The 12,353-nt window shown below is 45.3% G+C and overlaps 1 protein-coding gene across 3 annotated transcripts in view; it reads right to left on the bottom strand.

Annotated features, from left to right (window-relative positions):
* The window catches only part of RANBP10 (RAN binding protein 10), a 131,848-nt gene that overhangs the window by 95,405 nt on the left and 24,090 nt on the right, over positions 1 to 12,353 (bottom strand). For all 3 annotated transcript variants that reach the window (XM_034788892.1, XM_034788890.1, XM_034788893.1), the window contains exon 3: positions 9,807 to 9,859. In XM_034788892.1, the coding sequence (XP_034644783.1) occupies positions 9,807 to 9,859 (53 nt within the window). The remainder of the gene's footprint in view (positions 1 to 9,806; positions 9,860 to 12,353) is intronic.

Genomic DNA, 12,353 nt, shown 5'->3' with positions numbered 1-12,353 from the left:
TCCCTGCTACCGCCAGTGAGAAAGTTCTGGCACTGGTGTGGCCGGCCTATCATTGCCATGGCTAGAGAGCGGTCTTGTCAGAGCACTTAGCGAAGAAGTCTAAAGTAACATTAGGACAGCACAAGCAACATAGGAAGGGTCTGGACAAGCCAAACTTGGCAGCCATTGTCACCCACTAGAGGCCAAAAATCCCATCTTGGAAAGAAGCAGCATCAGAGGCCTGAAGCCTTTGGCACTGAACCTAGCATTTCTCAGTGAGCCCGGTCAGTGTCTTTGCTGGGAAAGACCTGGTTGTGGACTAAACCTGGCACATTTCCTGATACTCAAGTCACTTGACTCAACATTCTTTTGAAAATTACTACCAGATATATTTGCTGTATGCAGTACTGTTGTAGACATGTTGGTCCTAGGACAGGGGTGGGCAAACTTTTTGGCCTGAGGGCCACATCTGGGTGAGGAAATTGTATGCAGGGCCATGAATGTAGGGCTGGGGCAGGTGGTTGGGGTGTGGGAAGGGGCTCAGGGCAAGGAGTTGGGGTGCAGGAGGGGTGCAGCAGGGGGCTCAAGGCAGGGGATTAGGGGGCAGGAGGGACTCGGGGTGCAGACTCCGACCCAGTGCTGCTTACCACGAGCAGCTCTGGGGTGGCAGTGGTGCGCAGCAGGGCTAAGGCAGGCTCCCTGCCTGCCCTGGCCCCGCGCCGCTCCCGGAAGTGGCCAGCATACCCGGCAGTGGCTCCTGGGGGTGGGGTGGGGTGGGGCAGGCAGTTTTGCCATGCGCTGCCCTACCCTGTGGGTACCACCCTCGAAGCTCCCATTGCCACGGTTCCTGGCCAATGGGAGCTGCGGGGGGGCGGTGCCTGCAGGCAAGGGCAGCGCACGGAGCCCTCTGCCCCCACAACCAGGGGCCACAGGAACGTGGTGCTGGCCACTTCCAGGAGTGGCACAGGGCCAGGGCAGGCAGGCAGGGAGCCTGCCTTAGCCCCACCGTGCCATGGGGCTGCCAGTCCTGCATGCCGGATTGAAAGCCCTGACAGGCCAGATCCGGCCCACAGGCTGTAGTTTGCCCTCCCCTGTCCTAGAATACTAGAGACACAAGGTGGGTGAGGTAATTAATATCTTTTATCGGACCAACTGTTGGTGAGAGAGACAAGCTTTCGAGCAGTGTAAGCTTGAAAGCTTGTTTCTCTCGCCAACAGAAGTTAGTCCAATAAAAAAATATTACCTCACCCACCTTGTGTCTCAGATATATTTCTTATCAGCCATGAAAAGGTTAAACAACAAACTAAGCTCTAATGCATTGCTATTCAATGAGTATAGCATAGATCACATGAGCTCACTCTAATAATGTCCACAGATCTCTCCTGAAAGGCTGATCTGCACGTGACTTCATAAACAGGTTCACGGGCTCAAACCCAGCAGTTAAATGCTAACCGAAGGTCTTGAACATTCACTAACTCCTCACTGCACGTTTCACCCTCAGAAAGAGGACCCACCGTCATTCAGCAAGCAGATTCCAGAATTAACGTAACAGTACAAATATTACCTCACCTCACCCACCTTGTCTCTCGAATATCCTGGGACTGACACAGCTATAACAGTGCATATAAACAGGACAAAGACATTCAAACAGCAGATTGCCACATTTTGTGCCTAAAGCTCATCAGACAATAGTTTCCATGCAGTCTGTGGGTTCTAGTTCCATTTGCAATCAGTTAACTCTCAACCCCAGAAAGAAAAAGCTGTTCTGTACTAGGTAAATGACCTTCAAGACTGGGTTCTACCTCCCTCCCCACAGACAGCCAGTGCATCTCATCTGAGGAAAGTATTTAAATGTGTCATTAGTCTGGGTAATGAGCTAGGGATAACAAAAGTTTTAGAGCGACTTACTGATGTCATCTTAATCAAGTTACTAAACAGTCATAAACTCAGTTTATATATCCATAAAACAGATAATTACTACTTACTTCACAGGGCAGTTGTGACGCTTAGTGTTTGTGAAGTTATTTTGTATCCTCAGATGAAAGGCTATGTAAGTGCAAAATATCACTAGTTACGATTTAAACACCCTGAAAAGTATCTTCACTGAGAACAATTATCTAAAAAGCTAACAAGACATTTGCATATTTGATAAGATCCTAATAGAACAACTTTTTCAATAAAAACTTTGTTTTAAAGTTTTCAGTTTGGATGAAAGTTTCCCGTGTAGTTGGAAACTGATCTGAAGTATAATGACATAGTAGCCAGAAGGATAAAATAAAATTCAAAGAGATACAGAGAAATCTGTTCAGAAACCAGTACAGTATTCCCTAGACATACTCTAAAGAATGAAATTTCACGGTGCCCACTGTTAAAGGAATGAAAGCAGGTTGTACGTATTCTCTCACTTATATGAAACTGTGCTTTTCAGCAGAACCTCCAGGGTTTTAAAAAAACTAAATAAGTGTCATAGGTTAAGAAACTACAGAAGGAAATGAAAAACTAAGGCCTTGTCTGTACAAGAGGCTGTACTGCTTTAAGTATACAAGTATAATTAAAGAGGTACATCCCTCAGTGTGGACACAGTTATAGTTATAAAGGTGTTTATATGCAGTACACTATTCCTGTATGGGAAGGGGGAATAAACTATACCAGTATAAAGCACCTTTATACCAGCATAACTGCAGTCACACAGGGGACTTGTACCAGAATCAACTCATTTGGTTAAAAAAAAGATCATCCCTAACTGAATTAGCTATACTAGCTCAAAATCTGTATAGCTCAAACCTAAAGCCTAGTCTACATGCAAAAGTTGCACCACTTAAATTTAAATTCGATTTTAAAACTGATTTAATTAGAACAGTGCAAACCCATGTAGACAGCACTCTTATTTTGGTTTGAGGGGCTTATTTTGTTTTGTCTGGCCAGCAAGGAAAGCGGGTTGTGGTATTTAGATGTGATTTCCGGTCACAGCTTGCCCTGATAGATGGCTGTCAGGTGAAGAGAAAATTGACCAATTTTTAATAAGCAAGTTTAAGGGAAAGAATCTGGTTGCGGTGCAACTACCCCAGCAAAAGAAAGAAATTCTATTGCCTCAGCCTATTCCAGACGTAGGGTCAATTTTGGCAGTTCTCAAAACCATCACTGAGGTATATGGAATTCTGTCTGAATATTGACTGGAGAATATGGCTTTTAAACACTTCATTAGGAGAAGCAGGAGTCTCCTAGAAATTCATGGAAGTACTTACATTATGCTACAATACACCTTTCTGAGCACTTATCAACAAGGTGGTCAGTCAGTGTGAAGCTCAGTTAACCTGAGAACAGATAACTCTCACTATAATCACTGGAATGTAGTGGTTCAAAAGACAACATCATCATTGACATCCTCTAACAGGGAGGAGTCACATACACTGAAAGCCCTTATGAGTGAATGGACAAGCTGAATTAATATTGTGCCAAGAAGTTGTGGAGAACTATAATGAATTGCATTCATCGTTTCAGTTTAATATGGCAAGTTGATGTGGATAGTTTCTTTTGCAGTTCCAGCCGTTTATTCCCTTTTCCTTCAAAATTACATTTCTCCTACAACCGACTGGGCAAACCAGATGGACTGAGATGCATGGAAAGGAGCATGCTACACAATTAAAACAGATAAAGACCAAGAACTAATTAAAAATTTCCGGAAAATTAACTCTACAAATTACATGCATGGGGCTTGGAAGACACCAGCTATACAAATGAATCCTCTTGCAAAGACAGCCTACACAAATACACAGCAGGGAACCCTCAGCAAAGTCCACTGTGTGCCTCTGAGCTCTTTGTCATAGGGATTAGTGCAGACTGCTACCAACTGGTCCTTTACTGGTGAACAACTTACCTACAAAGAACTACATTTCAAATGTTAAGAGTCCACCTTAAACCTGAACAGGCAGGTCCACTCAAAGGCTTCAGACTGGCTGTTAAGAGGAGAAACCAGGCAATTCTAACTTAAAATTAGACCTGCCTGGCAGTGGAAATTGCTGCAAATATAGGGTGCCTCTTCTTCCCCACGTGTCTCCCCCAACCCAGATCCACCCAGTGGAGGAATGTGCTGTCCACAAACCACTGTCTGGAGTTCCTCTCCTCCAGTTCCATCCTAGACCCTCTCCAGTCCAGTATCCACCCCTGGCACTCCACTGAAACAGCTCTCAAGGTCTAATGGCCTCTTCCTAGCCAAAGCTCAGAACCACTACTCCGTCCTCATTCTCCTTGACTGGGCAGCCACCTTTGACCATGCTCTTGTTTTGAAATTTTGTCCTCTCTCAGCGTCCATGACTGTCTTCTTCTGGGGTATATGTCTACAAAGCAGCTGGGAATGTGCTTCCCAATGTGGGCAAACAGACACATGCATGCTCTGGTCAAGCTAGCATGCTAAAAATAGCCATGAGGTCGCCATGTACATACCCCCCCACCCCCCCCAAAAAACCCTGGGTACATATACAGGTGGCTAGCCTGGGCTGCTGGAGCCATGCTGCTATTTTCAGCACAGTAGCTCGAGCAGAGCAAGTGCATCTCCCTACCCATGCTGTGAAGCACACTCTCAACTGCTATGCAGCCATATCCCTGATCCTCCAACCTCTCTAACTGCTCCTTCAGCGTATCTTTCAGAGATCCTCCTCATCCCATCCAATTTTCTATGGGGGTTCCACAGGGCTCTGTCCTTGGTCCCCTTCTCTTCTCCCTCTACACCTTATCCCCGGGTAATCTCATCCAAACACACAAATTCAACCACCCTCTCTATGCATACAGGACCACCCAGAGGATTCAGGGAGCCTGGGGCAAAGCGGGGGAGCTGCGGCGCTTGTACTCACCCGACGGCAGTCCGGGTTTTTGGCAGTGGGGGGCCCTTCAGTCGCTCTGCGTCTTCGGCAGCACTGAAGGACCTGCCGCCGAAATGCTGCCGAAGACCCGGAGCGACTGAAGGGCCCCCCGCCACCAAAATGCCACCGAAGACCCGGACCACCGCCGGGCGAGGGCTCGCGGGACCCCTGCAGGGCCCAAGGCAAATTGCACCACTTGACCCCAGCAGGCACTCCTGTATGCACAGGAGTCATAGCTCTACTTCTACACCAGACCCATCTGCTGCCCAAGCTAAAATCTTGGCCTCTCTCTCTCTGACATCTCCTTATGGAATTCTAGCCAGCAGCTCAAGCTCAACATGGCCAAACAGAGCTCCTGCTCTTCCCACTGCATCTTTCCTCCACCTCTGCAGACATCGCCACCGTCCTGCCAGTCACTAAGGACCATAACCTGGGTGTCATCTTTGACCAGATCTCTCGCTAGGTCCTCTTGCAGGTTCTTTCTGTGCATCATTTCTGAGAGATGGCTTTTCCTCTTCAGCCACAGAGCTAAAACCCTCATCCAGGCTCTCATCTCACATCCCAATTACCACAACATCCCTTTCTCTGGTGTTGACAAATGCAATATTGTCCTCCCTCACCTCCATTCACAATGCTGCAGCAAAGATCATTTTCCTACCCCATCGCTTTAACCATGTCATCCTTCCACTGGCTCCCCCTTCTCTAGCACAAATAAACAAACTAATTGTCTTTGCTTACAAGGCCCTTCATGGCCTATCCCCAGTCTACCTACCAGTAAGGCTAAGATTTTGTCATAGTTATTTTTAGTAAAAGTCACAGACAGGCAAGGACAGGTCATGGGCAATAAAAAAAATTCACAGAAGCCGTAACCTGTCTGTGACTTTTGCTGCTGCGGCTCCATGATTTCCCCTGCCACCATGGTGGCTGGGAGCAGTGGGGTTCCCCCCCTCTGCCCAGTGCAACTGGGAGCTGCAGGGGGGGACCCCTACACCCATGGTGGCTGGGAACTGCAGGGTGACCATATTTCCCAAAGAGAAAAAACAGGACACCCCCAGCCACTTGCCCAAGGCATCCCCTTTTCCCCCCATGCGAGGCTGTCGCCCATCCCCGGAACTCTGAGGAGGGCTCCCTCTGGAGTCTGTCACCTGTTGCTGGAACCCTGCCAGGGCCCCCTGGCTCCCAGCTCGAGTCCCGCAGTCCCTGGGCCGAAGCAGAGAATGTCACAGAGGTCTCTGGAAGACACGGGTTTCGTGACTTCCATGACATAAATGTAGCCTTACCTATCGTCACTCATTCACTGTTGAGATTTCAACTCCCACCTCTCACTGGCCCCAAGTTCAAAGGAGAGAGGGGTCTTTCAGAGAAGGGAACACATGAAAGTTCAAACAAGGAAGCATGGTGACCTGGAGGCTTTAAGAGCAATCCTTCTACCACAACGCTGTCCTAAATTGCAATTAACGAACTGGTTTAGAGCCTGTGTACTGCATGGTAAGCTTGACCTAAATTTTTCAGCATGGCATCTGGATTCTGCAGCACGCCCATGCAGCAAATTAGAAATTCTGCAGCAGTTGCAGAAGTTAAAAAAAGTGTGTATTCAATTAAACATGAAAGCGAATTCCAGCAGCATGGTTAGCCTTGGATTATTAAGATACTACATTTTAATTTTACAAGGCTACATCATTTTTAATTATAAGTGCACTGCAGAATTTTGTACTGAATATACAACTGCCTTGTAGAAATTAAAAAGGAGAACCTGGAGGTTTTGGCATTCGGGTAAGGGGGTGCTTGGGCCTTTTTGCACCTGGGAAGTCATGGGAAGCAGTTTCAGATTGTGGGATAAACACATTAGTTTGATGATTCTGCTGAAGATATCAGAAGTGAAAGAGTTAATTGTTGACTTTTCAATTATCATTAGGGTTCAGCATTAATCCTCTGAGAGAATGGGCCAGTTCACAACACAGAGCTTCGTTTCAGCAAGTTGGCAGATATTACTGCATCACTTTGCACTTGGTTCATGTTTGTTAGGTTCTCTTTGCAACCAAACAGGTGAGAAAAATAATTCACTGAAAGCCTGAAACAGTTCTGAGAAATCTACAGGAAATTCCAGAACCCCAGACTACATAGGGTCCCACATATAATCCAAAAAGGAACCATTACAATGTGTCAAACACCAGGCCCTTCCAATACACAGATATGATTTGATAGTCCTGGGAGAAGGATTGCTACTAGAGAAACCCAGTAGCTGCTTCTTTTTGGCAATGTGTGACTCTGAACTTTTGCTCATCGTAATGACCACGTGGCGTAGGAAGGGTTCAGACCTCTGTAGCCCCTCGATGCCACTCTTTGCTTAGCTGAAAGGAGTCACTGGAAGGCACGCGTACGCACACACACACTCCAAGGCCCAACGGACTCTGCCAGTGCTGGCACATACAGAACACAGCAGCGCTGGTCTGCCGGGCAAGCCTCAGTAGCTGCTTTTCTAACTTAACTTGTATGGCTGTAAAACACAGAAACGGTACGTTCTAGTGGCCTGTGATACTTCTAAAATAAACATGATACTCAGAGCAAATATTAAGCTTGAGATTAGACACAAATGTTCTCTTGCTTTTGACTTCACGCTTAAACCTTACAATGCTGGAGAAAGAGTCAAGTTTTCCCCTCAGTCCCAACTGAGGATTCTTCCTTCTCCCCAACACCTTGCACAATGCTCCATTCGGGCCTAGTCTTCACTTACCGGCTGGTCCGGCGGCACGCCATCGATGTTCTGGGATCGATTTATCGCGTCTGGTTAAGACGCGATAAATCGATCCCGGAAATGCTCACAGTCGGCGCCGGTACTCCAGCTCGCCGAGAGGAGTACGCGGCGTCGACGGGGGGAGACTTCCGGCCGCGTCTGGACCGCGGTAAGTTCGGACTAAGGTACTTCGAATTCAGCTACGTTATTAACGTAGCTGAATTTGCGTACCTTAGTCCAAAGTCCGGACTAAGTGGGGACCAGCCCTCAGATTCTCCCCAGCTCTATTCTGCCACCAGCCTATATCTTTCACACCTTAGCAGCCTCTGGCTGCATATAGATTTCCCGTGCCAAGGCCTCAAATGTGCACCTCATCCATCCAAAGGGTTTGGTTGAGAGATGATTGATCACTATGCTACAGATCAGTATGACCTTGTGACAGCAGGAAGAGGAGTCAAGGGTCAGGACACATTCCAGCCCAGAGCCCTTACATGTCCCACCCCCTGCTGCAGGAGATTTTCACTGATTTCCCACAGTAGCTCTCCTAGAAGGTGGGAAAAGTCCTTCATAAGCAGTCAATTCACAGGCATTATCCACCTGGGAACGAGACAGTTTGTTAAGTTTATTTTACTAGCACTGATCATTCTGATTTCTCTTGTATGCTTTGGATACACTTGTTTCAGTTTGTGCATTCCAGTTACTGCAACAGACGTTTCCCCCTAGACTTTGAACACATTAAGATTTCCTTCCCTTGAAAGGCTTTTTGGCTGTTATGCTGGGACTTAATTTTATACTGCTTTATTTCCCACTTCCTTTTGTGGGAGAAAATTGGCTATTTCTAACCTCTGATAAAGACCCTACCAAACTAAAAAAAATACCACAAACAAGTAACAAAAAAGAAGTCGGCCTCATAGACTGTAAGTGTCCAGGCAAATGCAGCTGTCCATAGTTCAGATCAATGAAAATCGCACTTTCCAGAGATTTGGCAGAGTTTTGCCCCTGTTCTCATTTTGGGATACACGTACCCCTGGGGGTACAGAGAGATCTTCCAGGGGGTACATCAAATCTTCTAGATATTTGCCTCGTTTTAGAACAGGCTACATAAAAAGCAAAGTCAGTACAAACTAAAATTTCATACAATGACTTGTTTATACTGCTCTATATCCGATACACTGAAATGTAAGTGCAATATTTATATTCCAATTGATTTATTTTATAATTATATGGTAAAAATGAGAAAGTCAGCAATTATTCGGTACTAGTAGCTGTGACACTTGCATTTTTAGGTCTGATTTTGTGAGCAAGTAGTTTTTAAGTGAGGTGAAACTTGGGGGTACGCAAGACAAATCAGACTCCTGAAAGGGATACAGTCATCTGGAAAGGTTGAGAGCCACTGCCCACCTGAACTATTCAGATAATCTGGAATTTACCTGCATCTCTTGCCTCTCCTTTTCTATGTGTGCTTCAACACTATAGACCGCCATATCAACCAATTGGTTATCCTAATCCATTTGTCCCACTAATGAAAACAAACATTTTAAAAAAAAAATCCTTCTCCCTCCACCTCTGATCACCTATTCTCTTCCCTTCTATTCTTCCACCTCCCTTCTCCCCCACCCATTTTTTTCTGCTAAAAACAGAAACATTCTAATGTCAACGATCAGCTGAAAGAACTGGGTCACCAGGACCCAAGGTCTAAAGGTGAATGCCATCCTGTTTATTGAGAATCATTTACAATATTGTGTTACTTTGACATCTTCTAAAGAAAGAAAACTCACTAACTCAAAGATCTTACATTAAAAAGTAATACTGAAGAGTAATGAGGCGATATAATAATTGGCAACAGCTCAGTAGCAAAGGCTCCCAAGCGTGCGTGCGCGTGTGTGTGTGTGTGTGTGTGTGTGTAAAATACGCAAGCTTTCTGTGAAGTAGCCTTACGACAGCAGAAAAGAGTTCAAACTTGATGTGCACATTCAGTGCCAACTCATTTTAAGGCAGGTATCCCACATACAGCCAGGAATTCCACACCAATGAGTAAGAGCTTTACAGTCATGGACTGGGAAGACCAGCCCTAAAAAATGCAAACACATCCATGGCTCACATGTACCAGTCTCCAAACAGCATCCTTGCTTCCGACCTCTTGAAGAGGAAACAGACCATGTTTTTCTGAGAATCGTATGATTTTACTGCAAAGATTAATACACTGCATACAAACAATTCTTAACATGACTCACCGGGAAGTCTGTTCATGTTGACTCCTTGGGCTGAGAGTCCTATTCCCATGTACCTTCAAACAAACAAAATTCTGTTAGTTAAACACAGAATGGTCACGTCACATGAGAGTCTCCCCTCCAGAAATACAGGAAACCATTTTAAATTAGACCGCAGTGTTTCACTGGAGACTTCCCTTAGCATTTTGATTAGTTTCTGGAATCAAAGTGAAAATGCCTTAATCAGCCATGGGAACTGATGCCTCTCTGCTCTCCAACTGCAGCTCCATTCCTGCAGCTCCTAATTGGTATGAAAACTAGAACCTCACAGTAATCACAGCTGCAAGCCTCTTGGCTTTCATGCATCAAGATAAAGTGATGACTTACAAGCCACTGACAAAAGGGGGAGGGATAGTTCAGTGGTTTGAGCATTGGCCTGCTAAACCCAGGGTTGTGAGTTCAATCCTTGAGGGGGCCATTTAGGGATCGGGGCAAAAATCGGTCTGGGAATTGGTCCTGCTTTGAGCAGGGGGTTGGACTAGATGACCTCCTGAGGTCCCTTCCAACCCTGATATTCTATTCTAAGAGAGCGAACAAGGTTTAAGCATCAGATCATTCTAAGCAACTCAACACATTGGCTACTGATCTTTACCCAATGTAAATCCACATCACAGTCAAAAGGGATTCCTGCAAGGGGCTCCACTTCTGGAGCTGCCTGCTCCAATCCCCCCACAATGGGAAGCAGAGCTACCAGTGTCCTCCTAAAGTCTTAGGTCTGGTCTATATTAGAAAAGTTGCACTACTGTATCTAGTTATACCAGTGCAAACTACTAATGTAGACTCACTCAAATCAGTTTAAACCTTGTTGGCTTTGGAAACTTACCAAGTTAAGCTAAACTGATTTAAAGGAAGTTTTACTCAGTTCAAATGAATGTACCTTGAAGGTATGCACCAATTCAATTAGAGCCATTTTAAATCTGTTTGACTGCACTAGTACAAGTTTCCTAATATAGACATGACCTCAGCTATTCTCCTACCCCATGTAGGTTGGAGGGACCAAATATCACTTGAGAGCAGTGTAATCACACATACATAAGGCTGGTAACGGAGTACTTATCACTTAAGTCTTTCCACCTTTATCTAGCATGCACCACTTAATAGACTGCCTTGAACAAGAGTAGTTACATCTTCACTACAGAACTGGAATTTGAAGAGGAAGGGAGAAAAACTGCTAAATCTAAATCAGGATCTCAGAGTACAAGTGTGATTAATCAGTTGTAGCTAAGACAACTAAACATCCAACTCCAAATCTCTCTCACAGTTTAGATTTTATGCTAAGTTCATGGAGGACAGGTCCATCATTGGCTATTAGCCAAGATGGTCAGGGATGCAAGCCCATGCTCCGAGTGCCGCTAAGCCTCAAACTGCCAGATGCCGGGACTGGACGACAGGGGATGGATCACTTGATAATTGCCCTGTTCTGTTCATTCCCTCTGACGCATCTGGCATTGGCCACGGTCAGAAGACAGGAGACTAGGCTGGACGGACCATTGGGCTGACCCAGTCTGGCTATTCTTATGTTCTGATGAACTGAAATAGTGGCACTGCGTAAAGCCCGTCAGTGCACTGAAGACACTCCGATGTCTATTACTGTATTGGTGCTATCACAGTGGCTAGCTAAGACTGCAGCAGAGCTATCTGATACCTCAACCTGGAAAAGACTGAGGTGGGAACTCCCTCATGCACCTTAAGTTTTATCGGAGGGATTTCGAAACTGCCATTATTTTGTTCGTTCATCCCTCACCATAAGCTGAATGTGGAAGCGCAATGCCTGGGCAATGACTCTCCTTTGGAAAAATATATGGGACTCCTCTCCATTTGAGCATCACTTTGTTGTTTGCCATCTATAGCTAGGTGACAGCCGCAATAGGCTCCTTGAGACTACCTGTGAAAAGCCCTTAATTGCAGCTATGGCTGCATTCTGCAATACTGAGGTCCACGGCAAGCAGTTATAGTCTCTTCCCAGATCCACATGAATACTTATGTCCATGATTACATCATCCATGAAGCTGTTGCAAATACACATTATGTACAACTTTTTTTAAAAAGTTATAACTGCTTGCAGTGTAAGCTAGCTTTAAAAAAAAAACAGAGTATATGATTCCATGTAGACAATAGTTGTGCATACACATTTTTACATATGACATTGCATGTGGATTTCTAAGAGTCTGGTTCCATGTTTTAGATTTACTCTCCCCTCCTATCCTCTTGCATGTTAGAAGGTGCCTAGAATAGTCCTTCATTGTACTGAGATACTTCAGCCTCAGCACATGAGCTATATAATTGCTACTCTCCTTCCTTGAAATTCAAGTTTTAAAAAGCCAGCAAAAAAAGAAGCCTTGTAGGTTTCCACTTCAATAGAAACATTGGGGTCTTGTATACAAGGGAAGTTAAGCTGAATTAACTAGAGGTCTGAATTCAAAGTGCATTTGTTAAACACACATTAAACCCCTGTGTGGACACTTTCATTGAGAAGTGAAGTGGCTTTAGCTTAATTCAATTCCAAAATAA

Source organism: Trachemys scripta, chromosome 13, assembly GCF_013100865.1.
Source record: "Trachemys scripta elegans isolate TJP31775 chromosome 13, CAS_Tse_1.0, whole genome shotgun sequence".
Lineage (NCBI taxonomy): Eukaryota > Metazoa > Chordata > Testudines > Emydidae > Trachemys > Trachemys scripta.
This window is presented reverse-complemented; position numbering and strand designations above follow the sequence as displayed.